We start from the raw sequence: 23,284 nt of genomic DNA on the forward strand, positions 1-23,284 counted from the left end.
TGCGCTACATTGATGACATCTTCATCATCAGGACCCATGGAAAAGAAGCTCTTGAGGAATTCCACCATGATTTCAACAATTTCCATCCCACCATCAACCTCAGCCTGGACCAGTCCACACAAGAGATCCTCTTCCTGGACACTACGGTGCTAATAAGCGATGGTCACATAAACACCACCCTATATCGGAAACCTACTGACCGCTATTCCTACCTACATGCCTCTAGCTTTCATCCAGATCATACCACTCAATCCATTGTCTACAGCCAAGCGCTACGATATAACCGCATTTGCTCCAACCCCTCAGACAGAGACAAACACCTACAAGATCTCTATCATGCATTCCTACAACTACAATACCATCTGCTGAAGTGAAGAAACAGATTGACAGAGCCAGAAGAGTACCCAGAAGTCACCTACTACAGGACAGGCCCAACAAAGAAAACAACAGAACGCCACTAGCCATCACCTTCAGCCCCCAACTAAAACCTCTCCAACGCATCATCAAGGATCTACAACCTATCCTGAAGGACGAGCCATCACTCTCACAGATCTTGGGAGACAGACCAGTCCTTGCTTACAGACAGCCCCCCAATCTGAAGCAAATACTCACCAGCAACCACACACCACACAACAGAACCACTAACCCAGGAACCTATCCTTGCAACAAAGCCCGTTGCCAACTCTGTCCACATATCTATTCAGGGGATACCATCATAGGGCCTAATCACATCAGCCACACTATCAGAGGCTCGTTCACCTGCGCATCTACCAATGTGATATATGCCATCATGTGCCAGCAATGCCCCTCTGCCATGTACATTGGCCAAACTGGACAGTCTCTACGTAAAAGAATGAATGGACACAAATCAGACATCAAGAATTATAACATTCAAAAACCAGTTGGAGAACACTTCAATCTCTCTGGTCACTCGATCACAGACCTAAGAGTGGCTATACTTCAACAAAAAAGCTTCAAAAACAGACTCCAACGAGAGACTGCTGAATTGGAATTAATTTGCAAACTGGATACAATTAACTTAGGCTTGAATAGAGACTGGGAATGGATGAGTCATTACACAAAGTAAAACTATTTCCCCATGGTATTTCTCCCTCCCACCCCACCCCCCACTGTTCCTCTGATATTCTTGTTAACTGCTGGAATTAGCCTACCTTGCTTGTCACCATGAAAGGTTTTCCTCTTCCCCCCCCCTCCCACTGCTGGTGATGGCTTATCTTAAGTGATCACTCTCCTTACAGTGTGTATGATAAACCCATTGTTTCATGTTCTCTGTGTGTGTGTGTGTGTGTGTGTGTGTGTGTGTGTGTGTGTGTGTGTGTGTGTGTGTGTATAAATCTCTCCTCTGCTTTTTCCACCAAATGCATCGGATGAAGTGAGCTGTAGCTCATGAAAGCTTATGCTCTAATAAATTTGTTAGTCTGTAAGGTGCCACGGGTACTCCTTTTCTTTTTGCGAATACAGACTAACACGGCTGCTACTCTGAAACCTATTTTTATGTCAGTACTGAAGCCCTAGGGCAGTAATTGTAGGAGACAGTCTCTATAAACTAAGTATATATTATTAAGAAGGAGGCTTAAATCCAGGACCTACATTAGCTTTCTCTGAAATGCTACAGTAGGTGAAGAAAATACAAAGCAAGTAAGTAAAAATAGCCTGCTGAAATATGTCAGTCCCCAGATGTGCTCAGGGTGCATCTAAAAATAACAATGAATAGCATCACCTTTGCCAATAATTTTTGGACAAGGATGAAAATAACCTGGGGAAGCTACTAGCTAGGTACAGTAAGACATTTAAGAGATTCAGCCCTTAACTATGTTTCAGTGATACCCGAAATATCAATTCCCAGGTCCAAGCTAAGGCCTTATCTACACTGCCACTTTACAGCACTGCAACTTTCTCGATCAGGGGTGTGAAAAAACACCTCTTTGAGCACTGCCAGTGTCAGCGCTGTAAAGTGGCAGTGTAGACAGTGCACCAGTGCTGGGAGCTATTCCCCTCATGGGGGTGGTTTTTTTACAGCGCTGGGAGAGCGTTTTCACATTGCTAGTGAAGACAGTCTAAGATCAGTTCACTCCATTAAGCACAGATTCCTAGTTGTCGCATTGGGTGTGGGAGAAGTGCATTTCTTTCTGTATTATAGTGTCCATCATAGTGTGATGTAATGCCACATCACATTCCCACATTGTGGGAAGTAAGGGAAAGTATTTCTAGTGCTTTTAAAAGTTAAGAGCACCTTTCCAAGGCACCATTTAAGCAAATTATTTAAGCACATGTTTGAATCCATACCCTATTCAGCTAAGTACATAGTTAACTTTATGAATTTGGCTCAGAAGAAACATATTTTGCTACCTTATGCAAACCTTATGGCACAGAGGCTGGTCCAGATACAAAGTGGAATTTTATTATCTCTGTATTACTTTGATAATGATATAGGAGAAGATTGTATCAGTTCTTGTGCTAATGAACAGTTTATCTCTTCTCTCTAATTATACTTCAGTTAGAGTGGCAGTATGTTTCTGTCCCTGAATATGATAAAACAAAGTCTAAAAAGAACAAAACCAAAGGGATTGTATTGATGTACTTGATAGTCTGTTAATCACCAACATATCTGGTACTGTACAATTGGTCCATGGTGGAGCTTTCAGAGGCCTGTCTATCAACAATGTCAATCAAGGATGTTGCCGGAGCACTGTGGCACAGTTTAGTTCACTGTAAGTGAATGGCTGAATGAAAGGCACGTAAACAAAGCTCTGTTAGTAAGAGATGAATTGACGTCTGCTATGGGGGGAGTCTTGAGGTGAAAAATAAATAAATAAATAAATAGAAAGGGTGGGGGGAGGGGGTTCATATCATAATACAGGCGCAGTCTGTTCTTTTGGTGATTCTGAGGGACAACCACCATTATGTTTTATTATTTGTGTACTTTGTCACCATCATACCATAGCATTCTGCAGGATGCTATGTTATGTGCACTGTGATGCTGCAGCCATCAATCAGTGACACCATCGGCCCCAAATCTTGTGAACCCAATAGGATTGCAGGTTACGTAACACAATCCAGATTCAGTATTTCTGGGCAAATTTTAAAAATTAAAGGAAAGTTACAGCTCCCCAACATAGGCACACTCTGGGGAATGCTGAACAAAAGAAAAACTAGTTTGTTTTCAAACTAAATTCCAAATAAAATAAAGTGTATTGTTGGAACAATTTTAAATGGATTAATTTCTTAATTAAGCCCAAAGATAGTTGTTAGCCTGCTTTATTCCAAGGTCAAAAGAAGCATACTACCAGGACTGGAGCCCATGAATTTGTGAATTTGATTTAGATTGGGGAACTCTGGATTTTCACTGAAAGAAATTCATAGTAATTACTTAGGACTTAGTTTTATTTTAGAAGTCAAAATGAACCCCATAATTGATTCATTTTCCCCATGACATTCAGCTGACACAATTAAAACTTGCTCAGAATTCCTGTCACTCCTGTAGTGTTATGCATTGCAATTAAGATTTCTGCGGGGTTTCAACTGTATGTTCTTACACTGACAGAAAATTAATCCTTTTTGAACCCTTGTCCTCTTCAAATACTCTACCTTCATATTCTTATAGTTTTTATAGTTCCCTATACTTTAGAGTTATTGCCACTAAGAAGTGTAGGATAGATACCAATTTCTTATGCCCATCGCAGAGCATATAATTGGAATAAGTACAATTTTAATTAATTATAGAAACCACTTTAATAGCCTACATCAGGGAGAGAGTTCCAGGCCAAGTCTTAGGCTTGGTTGGCTCCAGGCATAAGATTTTGTTCAGACCCAAAAGTTTGGACGTATATCCATCATGGCAATAGAAGAAGTGCCATTGAACAATGAGTTAGAACGTCTCAAGTTCCTGAGACCAAGTACCCCTCATGAATGAGACAGAAAACAAAGTGATAGTGCAATGTCCCTTTTCCTGGTGAAATCAGCAAAGGAATCACAGATTGAATACCACCATTGACAAGGCTCTAAGAGTCTGGTGATCCTAACCTGAAGATCTATTCTGACCCTCAGGAAGGAGGAAGCAGATGTGTATCTCCTGTGAATTTACCTTGTGGAATGACCCATATTGTTTAAACCTTTCCAAAATTAGGAGATCTTTGTATCTGGGGTTTTGATTTCAGTCCGTCTCTATTCAAAATGACACAACTAATCTTTATCAATCTATATTCATTTCAATAATTAACTTATAGAAGTAGCTTTTTAGAATTACAGTATAAACTTACAGTTGAATTGGATTCAGAGAGTGCAGTTCACCAGCCCTTTCCCATTCTTAACAAAACAATGTGAAATCCAATTGGATCTTTTCTATATGTATTGTAGGCAGAGCTGGTAGCACTGCCTAATAGTCAGGTTGCCTGATACTTCCCAATATAAAACCCTGTTTGCAGTTTTTATAACTTATCCCAAATGGTTAAAGTTTGGCTGATGTTTTCCACCCTGGGTATCTGCCTCAATGATTCAGCCGTTTCAAGGGCAAAGCTAGGGAATAAATATGTTGTTTTGCAATATTTAAAAAATTCTGGCACCCTTTTCTTTGAGACATCCTAGCACATCTCCCTTTCCCTATGCTTTGGAGGTTGGGCAGGGGGGTGGCCTTTGTGTCATGGATGTGCCTTTTGCTGTTCCTGTGAAAAATCTCCCCAAGTTTGTCCTCAGTATAAGTCTTCGACAAATCTCAGTTTGCACATACTCAGTAGAGACTTCTTAGAGCTTAGTAACTAAAATACCTGAAGGTTTTGTGCATACCAAACATGCTCCATCCCCTTTCAACTCCTACATGTGATTTGAATGTGCATAGGGCATCCCTAAAGAGCAACAGAGCATGTTCCAGCCCAGGGCTATTGAAACAAAGCTGGACTTTCCCTACAATGGCTGCTCTAGGCCATGCTGTGGGTCAGGCCCTGGAGCTGAGAACAGGGAGCTTGTCTCTCCTGTGCTTGCATTGATCCTCCTTCCTGGATCCAGTCAGCCTAGAGGAGGAAGCCATCTAATTTGAATGCAGAGGAGACAAGAGCCAGACAGAGGGAGAAAAAAAGAGTAAACTTGGACTGAAATAGGACAGTGAGATTTGAGACAAGAGAGACTAGAACAAATGGAGGGGAACAAAAGCTCTGAGGAAGGGAAGATAGAGCTGATGAGGAGCTAGTATATGGGGGAGGATCTACGATTGGCTCAACAAAGAGAGAGTAGGACAAGGAGCGAGGGAGGTGTGGGAGACTGGGGCTGGATGAGGATCCTAGTGAGGGAGACTGGGACTGGGAGCCCATGAGGGAGGGAAACAGGCAGTGGGGATGATTGGATGCTGGGAGGAAGGGAAGAGACAGGTCAGATTAAGCGCCCAGATGGGAAGAGTAGGACTGACTGGGCAAAGAGACTGAGAAGAGAAGCCTTAGGAGTGGAAACTGGGACAGGCAGGTGAGGAGAATTGGACTGGGATGAGGACCTGGGGAAGAGAGGTTGGCAGGGAGGGAACAGAAGGATCTGTGTCCCCTAGAGCAGTGGTACTCAAAGTGGTGGTCCGCAGACTGGTGCCGGTCCGCGAGCTACAGCTGCCAGTCTGCGCGCACATTGGAAAAAAAATTGCCAGTCCACCACATCAGATAGCTTGAGAAGCACTGACCTAGAGCACATTCCTCCCCAGAGCCTGAAATGGAACTCAAGATTCCTGAATCATTTTGCTTCTGTCAGCAAATATTTATGAAACCCTCTGACAAAGTGTGTCTCTCAACCCCCGTTATTGCTGGTTCACATGGAGGACAACAACCTTCGACGGCTATCAGTTACTCTGTTAACTCAAGTGGCAGAGGTGTGTGCAGTGGATTTAAAGGTTGCAACCCTGCTGATAAACCATGTGGGTGTCAGTGTGATGCTATATGATAGAATTTCTGTTTTTTCAGTTTGCCTTTTTAAAAACCTAGGGAATTACATAAACACAAAACCCCTGACTTTGCACACTTAATGTTCTTTTAATGTAAAGCAGTGAAAAGTTAGGAAATGCCAGAATTAAGGTGTCTGTGCAATCTTAATTTGGCCCCTTTGTGAGTGTGCATTATGATACGGTCCTTAACAGCATGTTCACATACTAATTTTTCCCCACAGGACCCTTACCTCATTCAGTGCACAGGATGGACCTACTCTGGGGGTGAATCATGGTTGCGTAGTGAAGGAGACTGTTATCTGTGGGACCCCTGCTTCATTTGTTGCAGAAATTAGAAGGTGTATAGTGAACAGGGTGGCCACTGACACATCCCCAGAATGCAGGACACATCCGATTTGTTGTCCCTGTCCCTGCCTATATTACCCTGCCCCTGTCAGTTTACCATGTGCCATTTTGCAGAGCATGCCATCCTGCCCTTGCCAGCATGATCTTGTGCACACACTGTGTGTGAGTTCATGCTAGTGGGGGCAAAGCAGCATGCCTGTGATACTGGACAAAACTGTCTGATTTTGTATCAGTACCGGACAGGGGACAAACCAAACAAAAACAGGACTGTCTGTCTTAAAAACGGACAAAAGGCCTGCCTAGTTGTGAATGAGGCAGGTGATTCAATAAGAGAGTTGAATGCTGCTCTGGGAATTGGATTCTATCACTGTGTCTGCCACAGAGCTCCTATGTGATGCTAGTCAAGTCACTTAAACCAGACTTTTCACAGGTGATCACAAATTGTGTGTTTTCTCATTTCCTGGATATCCAACTTGAGACCCTGAGGTCTGATGTGCAGAGGTGCTGAGCACTCGCAACTGTAGCTGAAGATAGTGGGGGCTGTGCTATGAACACACACAGCTATGCAGAGCTTAGTACTCTTAAAAATCAGTCTTAGAGGTCTGAAATTGTGCACTCAACATTAGTGGAAACTTTTTACCTTAATTTCTTTGTGCCTCCGTTCCCCTCTGTAAAATGGGGATAATACCACCCCTCATCTCACAGAGATGATGTGAAAAAAATTAACTAATGTTTGTGAAGCACTCAGATACTGTAGTGATGAGTGCCATAGAAAAACCCATGAGGAAATCAGTAATTCTGACTTCAGAGCAAGGTTTGAACAGTGTGCCATAAATAAGGCCCAGGGCCATATGTTGAAGAGTGAGGAGAAAACATAATATTGAATAGCTGCTCATTATTTGAGCACCATCTGTGTGCTGAATGAGACAGGGGTCCTATGTAAAAAATAGTATGTTATCATGTAATTAAAGACTGTATCATGATACATATGTAGAAGGGGGTTGAATTAATGGTGCATAGGCACCCTTAATTCTGGCATTTCCTAACTTTTGAAGTATTTGACTTTGTAACCTTAATGTTCTTTGGACCTAGTTTTTTGAGTATAACATATATAGAAAGAGATGAACGTAAAAAGGTCAATCTAGCTTTATCGATATAGGTAGAAGGTCAAATCTGGTTATATATTTGACTTTGTATATAACCAGATTTAACCTTTTATCTTTGCAAAAGTAAATATGTAAGTGCAACTTTTACTGGCTGGAAAAAATTGCTGGTATAATTTTCAGAAAATAAATTAGCTTATTTGAAGAATAAAATTGCATCTCTGTATGTTGGAAAATCCAGAGCATAGAAATGAGAACTTTGCAAAGAAACTCTGCAAGGATCAAAGAGAACAAGTTAAATGTCTTCTTTAAAAAAAAAAATCTTTGATCAATTACATTGGTAGCCATTAAGTTAGCAAATATATAGTACAGTAACATTTTGTTGTACTGTTATACATACTTGGGATTTTTTTAATTAGCTCCATTGCATTTAAACTATTTTGTAAAAATGAGGGTTTGGTTAACCATTTTTTGACCACCAAGTCTGAAATACTCCTAGAGATATTATGAAATTTCTTTTTATATTTTTATTCAGTGGTTACATAAGGTGCTTGGCTGTCTGGTTCTTGCTCACATGCTGAGGGTGTGTAACTGATCACTTTATGTAGAACTGGGCCTGGGAAGGAATTTTCCCCTAGGTCAGATGTGGGGGGAGGACCACTCACCAGGAGAATATGGATATTTCTTATTTAATCAATTCACTGCCATTGCAGAGCCCTCGGGCATTGGTGTGCTTTGTTTCCTGCTATTCTCTGCCTGTGGCACAATAGTTTAGTCTCCTGTGGACTATAATGCTTTGTTCTAATTTTGATAGCTGGGTTTAGTGTATGGGTGCTGGATGGTTTTGGTGGCCTATGATATACAAGAAGTCAGACTAGGTGATCTGATGGTCCCTTCTGGCCTTAAACTCTATGACTCTTAGTTGTAAGAATTCTACCAGATATGTGAAAAGAAAAGGAGTACTTGTGGCACCTTAGAGACTAACAAATTTATTAGAGCATAAGCTTTCGTGAGCTACAGCTCACTTCATCGGATGCATGAAGTGCATCGGATGCATAGCTGTAGCCCACGAAAGCTTATGCTCTAATAAATTTGTTAGTCTCTAAGGTGCCACAAGTACTCCTTTTCTTTTTGCGAATACAGACTAACATGGCTGCTACTCTGAAACCTACCAGATATGTGCTGACACTTACTGGTAGGGACAGAAGTGATTAATTTTTAGCTAACCCTATCAGAGGCCTGGACCAACAAATCATGATATTAACAAGTGATTTCTGCTCAAGCCAATCAGAATTTTTTAACAGTATTTAGCTTCTTCTTAGGCCTGGTCCACACTGGGGGGGGATCAACCTAAGATACGAAACTTCAGCTACGAGAATAGTGTAGCTGAAGTCGATGTATCTTGGGTCAACTTACCTCGCGTCCTCACGGCTCGGGGTCAACTGCTGCCGCTCCCCCGTAGACTCCGCTTCCACCTCTTGCTGCGGTGGAGTACAGGAGTCGACGGCAGAGCGATCGGGGATCGATTTATCGCGTCTACACAAGATGGATGTATCGCGATAAATCGATCCCCAATCAATCGATCACTACCTGCCGATCTGGTGGCTAGTGTAGACGTACCCTTAGTAAAGATCCTAGCCTACTTAAACACATACTTAAAGATGAGTGTATGCTTAAGTAGTTGGCTGAATTGGGGCCCAAGGACCGCATATTGGTAGTCAGTGCAACCATCCTGACCTGAACTAAATCATTTGCAAGTGAAAACATTGGATTTAAACATACCCCTCTTCAAATGAGAAACTTCACTGAACTTGAAGCAGGGACCTGGAATGCACAACCTACCAGCAGTTATTGGTAGACATACTGCTAATAGGTTGATCTGGGATTTGAGAATTCCAGAATTTTACAGAAATCCTTCTAGAGATAGATAATAACAGTTGAATCAACTAGATTTGAATCAATCAGATCTGTCCTATGTAGGTATTTATAGTGACCTCATCATGATGGTAAGTGAACGCATACTAGACAACTGAGGTAATGGAATACTACTCTAAGGCAAATAAATATCCCTGTATGTTTCTACAAATGTTATATTTCTTTAATTTCACTAAGTCTGGGCCTTAACGTCAGGCCTTGGTAATTTTACAGACTCATTTGGAAAGGGTGGAGTTGTTAACCAAAGCAACAGCTGATATTCACCTTTTCAGATAGTTGGGTGAAACTTCTGGTTCGTTTTGTTGGTTAATACCCTACTCTTTATCCGGGGGTCTCAGCACACTCAGAATCACCTGGAATTCTCAGCACTGGGGGTAAAATGACTATTGAAGTCAAGGAGATTTTTGTCATTGACTTCAGCAGGGCTAACATTTCACCTCTGAAGCATTACGTTATTTAACAGCTGTACAATTTTTTGTTAATATCTACGTCTCCATGTCTTTTAGGTCCTGGATGCTATTTATTGCCCAATTCAGGAAAGCACAAAATCACATGCTTTTCAGTAAGCACATATTTAATTCCCATTGATTTCAATGCTTAAAGCTAAGCACGTGCTTAAGGGCCCTCCCTGAACCCTAAGTTTCCCTACATTGGGATCTATAAATTGCTTTTCTGTCAGTGCACTGTGCATTGTTCAGTTACAAGGCTCTTGCACATCTGATTTCAAGCTGGTGTGGAAGTCCCTTCCACAAAATTTCAGTACCAGTATTTTAAAAGTATGAATGAAGCATTTTGGTTTTTTTAATTATTTTACACGTATTGTTGTAATGTGTGGTTTCTTACAGTACTTTGTACAGTACCTTGGTGTAGGTAAAAGGTGCTTTATAAATCTTACAGTAAGAATCTACCTTCCCACAACTGTCTTGTCACCTCCCAGTCTATCATTTACACCTGTCTTTGTACCTATAGGTGTGTCCACATATATGTATGTGTGTATATATATAATATACTGATGCTCAGGTGTATTCTGGCATGACTGTTCTGTGGACCACAGAATTATCATCTCACTCTTCACAATCCTATTTCATCTGCTCACATGATGGACACCTTTGGAATGTACAGATTGCATTTGGTTGCAGTTTGGAAGAGGCCAACATTTCAACTAAGCCTCATGTATTTCTTCTGTTATGTATTTCTCACAGACATACAACAGTTGAAGATGTCCAAAAGTGGAAGGAAAAAATGTGGCCAAAGGCTCCACTTCTCCTGTTGTGAAAAGTGCCATAGAGTCTTTAAGTTTCTGTCTGCTCTGCATTATCATTAATTTTTTTAAGGGTGAAACGCTTTCACCCAGCAAACTGCATGGTATTCCTTGTAGCTACTTTGGAATAAAAAAAAGGCTGAATAGATCCCAGCAGTACTGAAACTATGGTCATGTGGAATCGAGGGATCCCACTAACAATGCCTATGCCAAAAAAGCCAAATGCACCTAGATGAATAAAGGAACATATAGAAAGTAATGGAAAAAATAATCGTTTTATGATGAGCATTTCATAGGTATAAAAATATATTTGCAGTACCTTGTTAAAAGGATCATTCCAAACACCAGGTACTTGGCAGATATTTTAAAAGTCCCATAAAAATGCATTGTGTATGTATGTGCAGAAGGGGTATTGTTGCAACATACAGGGTTTATTTCACTGTCATACATTTGTAAATAAAATACTCAGTCTCTGGTTGTTTCAAAAAGTCCAAAATAATGTTGGCAGCAGAGGTTAAGTAGTTCACAAGTGCCTTCCAAGTCATGCTTAGTCTGTTGCTAGTTAAACAGCAGACCATACTTTACTTTATATTTACTTGTTTAGGAAATATGCCTTATCAGCATAGTTGTTTTCTGCTTCACACACATCACAGTCACTAAACAGGAAATCATCTGTCATGGTCAGTCAATCTAAGGGATTGGTGATAATGAATGAATGAAATTACACATTTAAAAAAAACCTATTAAATAATCTAGTCCTCCTAGCAGGAGCTGAGAGGGCTGTTCCCTACAATAACAAATTATTATCATGTTCTTTGTAATTTTGAATGACTCAAGCAACAGAAATTCCACTAACTCACCATATCTTGGGCCTTATTGTTAGGAAATATTTCCTGATGTTTAACTTAAATTGTTCTTGTGCAGTTTCATATTATTATTCATAGTTATATTGATGAGGACCATTCTAAATATTCCTTTCCTTCTTTGGTGTTTATGCTCTTCCAGTACTTGTAGATACGTTACCAGGATGTCTTTAGTCATCACATAGCCAGACTATATATTGGAAGGCCTTAGTTCTTGTAATCTTTCTGCATAAACCAATGCCTATAGCCTATTAACCACTTTGTTCCCCTTCTCAAAATTCCCTTAAGTTCATCAGTGTTTTCTGGTACTGTGATACCAAGAACTGCATGAAGTTTCTATTCAGTCTCCCTAGTCTAGTACCATTTCACAGAGAGTGAAAATTATACCAATCTTTGCTTCAGTGCGCCAGACACCTCCTGTCAAATAATGTCACATTTTTGTGACTTTTTTTAAAACAGCTCCTAGGGAAGATTATTGAAACTTGAAAGCCGGTGTATTCATAGTGTGTAGGTCATAGATTTGCCTTTCAATAATCTGGTGAAAATCAGATTTGATGTAAAATTATATGTGTTTACAAAATGCACTCTGTGCATATGTACTGGATTATGTTAAATGATAAAACTAACGGTCCCAGAAGAGCTCTATGTAGCTTGAAAGATTGTCTCTCTCACCAGCAGAAGTTGGTCCAATAAAAGATATTACCTCACCCACCTTGTCTCTCTAATATCCTGGGACTGACACAGCTACAGCTACAACTACATGCATACAATCTGCCAACGCTCCACTTGTGATGATGTGCTTGCATGGGTATATGAGATGAGTGGAAATTTTGTTGAAGATGTCTCAGAAGTCCTGATACATGCTTAACAAAATGTAGTGAAATTTCAGTTTTCATATGTAGGGGATTATGGAAATATGATCTTTTATTATATTAATATAGAAAGGTATGTGTGGAATAAAGCCCCCTTCCTAAGTAATGAGCCGGGGATTCAGCCCCCATATTTCACAGGTGTCCTGAGATTCACATGTATCTTGAGATACCCACAGAAAAGGCAGACATCTATCTGAAGGACGTGGGAATAGCTCCCTCATTTTCCAAGACATCACAGCTCAGGAGATAGACAATGTTTTCACTCTCAGCAATGACTGCATAAAAATTCCCCCAAGGGTCTTTGCGGTGCAGCATTGAAGGACTGTTTCTGCTTGGACCCCTGGAGAGCATACAGCAGTGTGTGGCAGTTGCCCTTCTCCTTTCCACCTCCACAGCACTCTCTCTATTGCCTGTTTGGTGGGTCCCCAGGTGCAGTGAGCTACCATCCACCCGATATGTTCCCCACTGTGGTCAATTTCAGTTTCTAAACTGGCAGTGTAAATCTCAGATATCTGGCTGTTGCATATCTTGCCTAATCTCAAACCAAAGTAGAACCTTCTGGCACTATATGTCTTACAGTTTGCTAAATCTTTCAACAATGGTACATTTTGCTTTTCTATTGCACCTTCCATCTAAGCATCTCAAAATGTTTTCCAGGCATTAATGAATCAGACCAATTAATGAATAAGGATTTGACAAGAAAATTGTGGCAGGGTGATTAAATGAGTTGACTAAGGTCACAAAGCAAGCCAGACATGGAGTTGAGAATAAAATCCCTGTTTCTTGATTCTTTCCTTTAATTGCTCAACAACACTCCCTTGTATGTATATTATAATTTTAAAAACCATTTCAATCTTCTTTGTATAGCTAATTTAAACCAACATTTCTTTCCTCCACCTAAATTTAATTGATGTATGTTTTCACTGAGGAAAAAGAATCAGTGTATGACATTATTTTCACTTTAAGGTTGTTTGCAGGGCTACAGTGTTATCATACATTATTTAATGTAACAAGACTTTTTGAAGATGCCATAAGAACTGTTTACACTCTAGTTAGCGTTTTCAAAAGCTAATAGACTATATTATCTTGTAATAACAGACCAATTATACATCTCTTTTAGGCAGAATATTTTTCTCCAAAATTTGCTTTTATAATTATACACATGTCCATTAAGACTGCAGAGTATATTTTCAATAAATGGAAAGGATTCACTAGAGAGTATACTTATTAAAATGTGCAGGCAGTTCTGCATTTTAAAAAGCAAAGCTGTACTTCTCAAAGCCTTCTGCATCTACAGAATATAAATATTGAGTAGTACATCAGGTATTTAAATAAGCCAATCACAAAAGAATTTTTAAAGCTGATTTTATCTTATGTTGTTTCTTTTCTTTGTCTTGTTTCTTTATTTCTCTTTAATTTTCTTTGTTTCCCTCACTATCGCTCCAGATGTCTCACTCTTTCACTTTGCTCTTCAAACAAGTTACACTCTTCTGTAGTGACATTCTGCTCCTGAGTATAGTCTCATTATGGCATGACAACACCTGGATGAGAGCCATGCTTGCTATCACCATGTTTAAACAGACTACCATAGCATATATTTTTTGAGTGTTAGTTGTGGATTGATGTTGTCTGAGCATGGGTTCTCTGGAACTGAGTTTGAAATGTATTTAAACTCTGTTTTGAAGCCAATGTAGACAGGACCTTCAATCCCAGTATTGTATCCCCAATCTTTTCCCTTCCTCTTTTGGTTTCTCCTGCTCTCATTCAATCGCATTACTTTTGCTATCAGTTCTGACTGTACTTCCTGGATCCCAATTTGGTATTATGTCGTGTCTCTTTCCTGTGTCTTTCCCTCCATAATATGCTGTATTTGTCTTTCTGGGCACTATGCATGAAATTCTGCCCTCATTCAAATAAGTGGGAGCTTTGGCATTGACTTTAGTGGAGCCAGGATTTCATCCTACATCCTTACTGTGACCTTGCTCCACTCTGGGCTAGTTTAAAACCTTCTTGCATAGGTTCTTCTTGCCGAGAATCCAGTACACTGGTTCCACAGCTGATCAAGGAGATTCTATGCTCTCAACTTTCCTTCCACAGAAGAAGACCCATGTGATATGAACCTGAACCCCTTCAGTCAGGTCTGTCCCCTCACTGATTTGGGATTTTAGGGCCACTCTGTGATAGGCTTTTTTAACCAACTTCCCCTATTCTAAGCTGGGTGTGAGGGGGGTGAGAAAAATACAAGACAATTTGGAACTAACAAGATACTTGTAAAACTTCACTGTTCAATTGCACTGCATTTCTTGCTTCCTGTCCCCCTTCTTGTGGTCTCCTTGGATGGTAACCTCTTTGGTGCAGGGATCGTCCATTTCCTCATTTTTCTCTACAAAGCATCTAGTGCGCTGTTGACACTATTTAAATCATCATCATCATCACAATCCACTATCATAAACAATACAGATCTCAATGGGAAGGTGGGGAAAAGACAGAGGGTACAGTGAATATTAAATAAGTCCTAAGCGTATTATGAAATGTTGTTGCAAAAATAACCAGTGACATTCTCTGGCTATATGTCTTGTACAGAGGATTCTCATGTAAAACTAAGAAGGTAATAACTGCTATACACAGCATTGATGCAACCACATTTTGGCAGAGACTGCACCATTCTGGAGTCGCCAGTAAAACAATTAATACTAGAATAGACCAATGGTGGGCACTGAGGCACTATCACTGGAGCGGGCATTCAAAAAGAGGTTAGATAAAACTCATGTGGGAATGAAGTAGGGAAAAGTTTTGCATGATGTGTAATGTCTGAACACTTGACTCAGAGAATCTTTTTCATCCCTTCATTTCATGATTCTGTGGCATGCCAATTTAGCGGAAACTGCCCCCCTACTCATTTTTTTCTTGTGTGGCATCATTTTATTTTCAGACTAGACTTAAAAACAGAGGTTCTGGTCTGCATGGCCATTAACAACCCAGGGCACTTTTCATAAAAGTATGGACTTTGTTCCGAAATGACCCCTCTCCAAATAGCTCAGCAACATGCTGTGTGTTGATTTGTGGCCACTCTCCGCCATGCAGGTGGTTGCATTTCAATGGAGCTAAATATTGTTCCTGAAGTACTTTCAGGCCCCTTGGGAGGAAAGGTGCTGTTTAAACATTAGAAATTTTTATTATTACCAACTTGTCAAAAAGTGAAGCGGTAAAAATAATAATTTTTATTATTACCAACTTGTCAATTAACTTTTACTGAGCTTGAAGTGCCTGGGTATCTTGTGCGTGTGAGCTTAATTAGGTGCTTATTAATATCACAGTATTGTGCAGAGGTGCGGCTAGAATGATGATCTGTATTAGACATCTCTACAGCAGGTCCTCCTAGCTCTGCTCAGGGAAAAAAGGAGAGTCTGGAGCAGGTAGAAAGGTTTTTATTTTGTTTGTTTGTTTTAAGGATATTTTTCATGGAGTCTTTCAGTTCCTAGGTCACTGGCTTGACTCCCACTCAGATCAGGAATGGCCAAAAATCATTAACTTTGGATGGCTGTTTGGTGGCCTTTGTGAAATTGGTTTGTTGTTTGAGTCCCAGAGGTAGCCACTTTACAAATAGCTCCTCCGGTCATGTTCGTTTGCTAGATTAGTAGCATTCACATCAGAGAGAGGCCAAGTATCTAATGGGATAGGGAAACTGAATTATTCCCTCTTCCTCAAGAAAAGCATTGGGGTACATTATCAGGCTGGTGGGGGGCTGTGCCTGTTGCTGTACTTGTTTTGTAATGTCTGGTTGGTCTATATGGTTGTCAGTCCATCACCTTTCACAAGCACTAAAAAAAATACCCACACAATTTTTTGTTCATATTTTTCAACATCTACCTTTTTACCACAGAGGCATCAAAGCTTTGCAAATTGCACAGGTAGATATAGGGCCACATTTATCCTTGGCATAAGCAAGTGCAATACTCCATTGACTTCAGTGACTTTAGTTGAGGTGATTTCAATGGACCTGCATCTGCTTATGCCAAGGGCGAATTTGCCTCATGGAATGTGATACTGTTGACATCATGGCACATGGTGCACTGTTCACATACCTCAAAAAAGGAAGAATTGTTTCTGCCGTAACCACACTTTGATGTCACTAGTATCTATGGTTTGAGTTTGGGTGTTCGGGCTTTTAATAAGTTCTGTTCTGCAGTATGAAAATGATTTTCAAATTATAAACATGTGTTTCTTATATGTGTTTGAGTGACTAGATATGCTCTCAGATTGTTACTGTTGTTTCTGAATGACTGTATATCTGAGTTAGTCCATTTTGATAGGACAGTACAGTGGCTTTATTCACCCCAGAGAAAGAGCATTACAGTTAAACTACTCTTGTGATTCTTCTGCATTATAGGCAAAGGTTCAAAACTTAAAACAGTTCAACAGCCAGGAGTTACATTTGCAGAACAAATGCAATAAGTTTCTAGATGTCATTGCAGACAGCTTGATACTGTCTCTTGTTTTGACAGTTAGAAATGGAATTTTCCTTATAGAAAGGTCCTAGGTTATTCTCAATAAAATAGTATTTCTATATAGAGGTTTTTAAACTAACCTACATAATTCTATAGATAGAATTTTCTATTGAATTTAGTTGTTTTTAGAGTAATTTTCATAGAGCCCTGTTTAATTTCTCTGGAATGCTGTTGACTTCATCTCGATAAAATTCTACAGGACTTTCCTCTAAAAGTTATCCCCAGAATGGACAATGGCAACATGAGAGACTTAAGGGTATTCTGAAAAGTTAATGAGGGAAATTTTTGAGTATCTGACTCAGCTGCAATATTGTGTTATATTTATATTATATGCGTTTGTTTTATTAAAAAAACATAGATATCTTTTGAACTCCAAACACATCCTCTTGAAACATATACAGCAAGGTCTGACTGTAACAGCAACTGTCCATAGTGACTAAAATGACAATGATCTTTTCTTTTCTCTCTCTTTTATTAACTCTAGGTGTTCTCTGCCTGCCAGACAGTCTGAACCTTCACAAAGACCAGCAAAGGTCAAATAAGCCAGGTGAAGTACAGATGTTTAGCCAATCAGAGTTAAGGACCATAGAGCAATCCTTGCTCGCTACCCGGGTGGGAAGCATTACCGAACTCAGTAAGTGCAACATCATTTATGTTCTTTTTTCCTTTTAAAGTAAAACAAAAAAATCAATGTATTATATGTTTCTATAAAAGACAGGCTGAAGCCTAGAAGTGCTATCAAGGGAGACTTCTTTAATAGTGGGAAGAAGGAGGGCCTTGTTTGCTCCACAGCGATCCCACTGGTCAGTTTGGAAGCTGAAGGGTGGAACAAGGCCTTAGAAGAGAGGAGTGTGAGTGTGTAGATGATACTCACAAACATACAAATGACTCCATTAGAATTTCAGATGATCCTTCATCCCCACTTTCCCTCCCTCCACTTCCAGTGGGAGAAAAAACAAAACTTATAGAACACAAATTAGCTGCCTGGAAAATAAATTATTTGTTATTAATCAAAACACTTTTGGGGCAATATGATAAGAGGCTCTACCTGTCACAGTTCTTAAGCTTTGATTTCAGTACAAATAAATTATTTACAGTTCCCTGAACACCATAGACATGTTTTGTTTGTGGGACACAAATGCTCTGTGAATCCTATTGCCATGTAAAAACTCAAGGGTTGAAGATGTTTCATTTTAGGGTTTCCTTGAAGGCAGAAACCTCATATCACATGTTTATACTGTATCCTCAAATTCAAATATTTAGCTGATTTGTTAGTTCTATGCAGTGTTTTCTCCAGGAATTGAAATTGGGGGGGAGGGGTGTTCAAATTTACGGGGGAGGGGGGTCAGGGCCGATGAGGGGGAGATCATGAGGGTGTTGGTGGGCTGTATGACACCATAGTAAAAACTGAAAAATGTTTTATGACCATTTTATTAGTCATATTAATTATTAGTATTTATTAATTTTGCACAACTCTGTTAATGAACTTCTTGAATGCAGTGCATTCATCTTTGGTGGCTTCTCATGTGTCCGGTACTTCCATTCCTTCAATTGATATGCTTATTAGTTCATTCACATGATCAGGCAGAAAGCGACTTCTTTCAAAACACAAAATTCTATTCAGTGATGAAAAAGAATGCTCAGCTGTAGCTGTTGTGACTGGGAGTAGCAAGAGATGAATTCCTACTTCTTTCAGCCCAGGAAACATAGCATAAAGATTGGGTTGAGCCACTAGTGATGATAATAAATAAGTTGAAGTCAAATCTTCATTCACTCGTCATATGATATTCCGCTCTGTGTTCAAATTCTCTATTCTGTCCTGAGCACATGGCAGCCCCATTGCTGGTAGTGCCTCACTCCACTCAACTGTCGGTGTTTTATAAGACAGGGATCTGTTAAAGCTACATAGAGGTTGAGTAGAATCTAGAAGTCGCTGTTGTAGATTTTTAAGAATCAAGTCTGTGTACTTTTTCAGTTGTCTTAACAAACACTTCTTGTCTTCTTCACTTAAGGATTCAATATAAATGCCTTCATTAGTCAACTTCTGGACTGAAATCTTTGCTTCTTCCAGTACTTTTTTCAATGGATAGCTCTCTGATTGATCCAAATGTAGCTTCTATTGCTGGACAAAGATCTACTGCTGTTGTAGCAGATGTCTGGATGGCATTGTTTAATGACCAAAGTGGTTTCAACAGTAGACTTACAAGAAAAAGAATGGCAATAGTCTTCTCTGAATATAGTAGCAAAAGTAATCCACCAGCCTCACTACTTAGATCTATCCGTTCTTGGTAGATACTTTCCAAAGCCGGTAATAATGGCTGGAGTAATTTTAAGACAACAGCCAAAGACCGCTCATGAGAAAGCCAGAGGGTTTTCCCAGGTTGGACTAATTTGAACTTCAGTCCCAGTGTATCTTCTATATTCTCCAAGATATTATCATGACAAATGGGAAGGAGGATATAGAGGTAGATATTACCATATCAGAGGTAGAAGCGAAACTGAAACAGCTTAATGGGACTAAATCGGGGGGCCCAGATAATCTTCATCCAAGAATATTAAAGGAATTGGCACCTGAAATTGCAAGCCCATTAGCAAGAATTTTTAATGAATCTGTAAACTCAGGAATAGTACCGAATGATTGGAGAATTGCTAATATAGTTCCTATTTTTAAGAAAGGGAAAAAAAAGTGATCCAGGTAACTACAGGCCAGTTAGTTTGACATCTGTAGTATGCAAGGTCCTGGAAAAAATTTTGAAGGAGAAATTAGTTAAGGACATTGAAGTCAATGGTAAATGGGACAAAATACAACATGGTTTTACAAAAGGTAGATCGTGCCAAACCAACCTAATCTCCTTTTTTGAAAAAGTAACAGATTTTTTAGATAAAGGAAATGCAGTGGATCTAATTTACCTAGATTTCAGTAAGGCATTTGATACCGTGCCACATGGGGAATTATTAGTTAAATTGGAGAAGATGGGGATCAATATGAACATCAGAAGGTGGATAAGGAATTGGTTAAAGGGGAGACTGCAACGGGTCCTACTGAAAGGCGAACTGTCAGGTTGGAGGGAGGTTACCAGTGGAGTTCCTCAGGCATCAGTTTTGGGACCAATCTTATTTAATCTTTTTGTTACTGACCTTGGCACAAAAAGTGGGAGTGTGCTAATAAAGTTTGCAGATGATACAAAGCTGGGAGGTATTGCCAATTCGGAGAAGGATCGGGATATTATACAGGAGGATCTGGATGACCTTGTAAACTGGAGTAATAGTAATAGGATGAAATTTAATAGTGAGAAGTGTAAGGTTATGCATTTAGGGATTAATAACAAGAATTTTAGTTATAAGTTGGGGATGCATCAATTAGAAGTAACGGAAGAGGAGAAGGACCTTGGAGTATTGGTTGATCATAGGATGACTATGAGCTGCCAATGTGATATGGCTGTGAAAAAAGCTAATGCGGTTTTGGGATGCATCAGGAGAGGCATTTCCAGTAGGGATAAGGAGGTTTTAGTACCGTTATACAAGGCACTGGTGAGACCTCACCTAGAATACTGTGTGCAGTTCTGGTCTCCCATGTTTAAAAAGGATGAATTCAAACTGGAGCAGGTACAGAGAAGGGCTACTAGGATGATCCGAGGAATGGAAAACTTGTCTTATGAAAGGAGACTTAAGGAGCTTGGCTTGTTTAGCCTAACTAAAAGAAGGTTGAGGGGAGATATGATTGCTCTCTATAAATATATCAGAGGGATAAATATAGGAGAGGGAGAGGAATTATTTAAGCTCAGCACCAATGTGGACACAAGAACAAATGGGTATAAACTGGCCACCAGGAAGTTTAGACTTGAAATCAGACGAAGGTTTTTAACCATCAGAGGAGTGAAGTTTTGGAATAACCTTCCAAGGGAAGCAGTGGGGGCAAAAGATCTATCAGGTTTTAAGATTCTACTCGATAAGTTTATGGAGGAGATGGTATGATGGGATAATGGGATTTTGGTAAGTAATTGATCTTTAAATATTCAGGGTAAATAGGCCAAATCCCCTGAGATGGGATATTAGATGGATGGGATCTGATTTACTATAGAAAACTCTTTCCTGGGTATCTGGCTGGTGAATCATGTGCTCAGGGTTTGGCTGATTGCCATGTTTGGGGTCGGGAGGGAGTTTTCCTCCAGGGCAGATTGGAGAGGCCCTGGAGGTTTTTTTGCCTTCCTCTGTAGCATGGGGCATGGTTGACTGGAGGGAGGCTTCTCTGCTCCTTGAAGTTTTGAACCATGATTTGAGGACTTCAATAGCTCAGACATGGGTGAGGTTTTTCATAGGAGTGGTGGGTGACATTCTGTGGCCTGCGCTGTGCAGGAGGTCGGACTAGATGATCAGAGTGGTCCCTTCTGACCTTAGTATCTATGAATCTATGATATTCAGTCTTTTTGGACTCTTGCTGAAAAAAGAATATAATGAAGAGATTAAATTTATAGCTTTTTTAATGTCTTTTGAAGAGTCTGCAGCTTGTACTAGCGCTAGTTGGAGTAGATGGCCTCTGCAGTGTGTATAGGAGAGATTAGGGTTACACTTTTCTCTGGGCAAAGCTTGTGCTCCACCATGTCTTTCAGAGAAGTTTGCAGCTCTATCAAATGCACAAGCAGCCATCTGTTTGGGGTCCCATTGACAAGCATTTAACTCTTCTAAGATGTGGGTTGTCACAGATGCAGCCAATCTGTCTTCTATAACTTGAACATCTAGAAATGCTTCTACTGGCCTATCACTGACATCAAGATAACGTACTCAATGACTTAATACTTGATGACCATTTGCACTGGTGCATTCATCAGCCGTGTATGCAAATTTTTTGAATGTGGTGAGAGAGTTCTTCACTTTTTCAACTGTTGAGTCTTTCACTGTTGCACCACATGCATCTAGCCAGTCAGCTGAGTTTCTTGCAGACAGATAGTGAGCATTTGCTGGTCTTGTTCGGAACCAGTGTTCAACTTCAGGATGAACAAGTGACAATGCACTTAACATTGGCCTCCAGTTCGTAGTGTGTGGTATCTCTTGGTTAAATAGAAAGTATGATGCTACAGCCATGTTTGTTTGCATGAACTATGTTGTGTCTCCAACATTCTTAATAGCCTCATTAACACTTACCGGTGTTGTCCTTGGTCAGTGGAGACTCAGAGTTCAGAGGTGCTTTCACATGAGTTCATCTTCCAGGTGGGGGGCAAGAAGGCACCTTGCTCGTTCCTCCAGCTGCTCACTGTTCGCTCTGGCCACTGTTGTTGGTTGTGCCACTGTTCACGCCATCGCTCTGCTGCCAATGGCCCTGCGCTGTCACCTTCTGCTGCCACCTGCCACTGCGACCTCTGTGAGTTGGTCTCTTGAGGTTCTGCCCAGCTCTCAGTGATTTTAGCTGAGCTCTCAGTTGGGGAACCTCACTGCTAGTGCAGACTGGGCCGTCTCTTCAACAGAAACACTGTCCCACAGCAGGTCTAAGCACTTAGACCTGATTATCAGTGATTTCAGCTGTAGTGATCACTTAACAAAACAAAGACTTTCTATGGAGCCTAATCAGCTCTGTCTTTAAACAGTGGAGAGGGGCAGGCCTAATAGTACTTGTGACTCAGGCAGACCATCAAGCAAAACACCTGTCCCCGCTGTCTCTCAATCAGCACAGGCTAAGTACAGTTCTACTGCCCTTTACTCATACAATAAGAATAGCAACATTTCATTACACCTCCCCAGCCCCCCCCCCCATTCAAGTGATTTGTAACCCAACCCCAGCCAAAATCTATCACTTGGGCAACACAGCTCTGTTTGCTGGATACCTAGGTAGATTAGGTGTGAATGTAAATACAATCTGGTCCCGAAGCCTTTCCCCCCAGCTCATCACTAGCTGTCAGGAAGAGCTCATTGAGACTTAATTTCAAATGATGATTTGTAAGCTATTAGGTTGGCCAACATCACCGAAATGAATGCATAAAAAACAACTGTATAAGGAAGCTAGTCTATGTTCATACTTTTCAAATCGATTATACTTTTTCAGATACACATATTTTATCATACACTGTGTATGCTTTTAAAGTGTGTATTAATGTTTCAATTTCAATTCAAATTTCCAAGCAATCACTAAATTGGCAACACTGCATGTAACTAGTTCACAAAACTTGTGGGGGAGGGGTGTTGGGGAAATTTGGGGGAGGGGGGTAAACACCCAAATAGAGGGAAATCCCTGGTTGTAGTATAGTATAGTTGTACTAAGAGCTGCTGTGGAATGAGGAACTGTAGCAGCACATTCCAAGATGGTGTGGTGAGTCTATTAGCTGTTGGCCCAGAACCCAGGCAAATTTATTCTTTGGGGATATAGCTGGCAAAAGGTACCCCCAAGCAGGATGGGTTAATTTAAATCCAGGAGATTTAAATCAGCGATTTAAATCATTATTTAAACCACCAAGTGGAAAGCCTCAATTT

The 23,284-nt window shown here is 40.3% G+C and overlaps 1 protein-coding gene across 2 annotated transcripts in view; it reads left to right on the forward strand.

Moving 5' to 3' along the window:
• BTBD11 (BTB domain containing 11) overlaps nucleotides 1-23,284 on the forward strand; it is a 269,640-nt gene that overhangs the window by 136,137 nt on the left and 110,219 nt on the right. For both annotated transcript variants that reach the window (XM_038403493.2, XM_038403518.2), the window contains exon 2: nucleotides 17,307-17,456. In XM_038403493.2, coding sequence (XP_038259421.1) covers nucleotides 17,307-17,456 — 150 coding nt within the window. The remainder of the gene's footprint in view (nucleotides 1-17,306; nucleotides 17,457-23,284) is intronic.

The sequence above is a fragment of the Dermochelys coriacea genome, chromosome 1 (assembly GCF_009764565.3).
Source record: "Dermochelys coriacea isolate rDerCor1 chromosome 1, rDerCor1.pri.v4, whole genome shotgun sequence".
Taxonomy (NCBI): Eukaryota; Metazoa; Chordata; order Testudines; family Dermochelyidae; genus Dermochelys; species Dermochelys coriacea.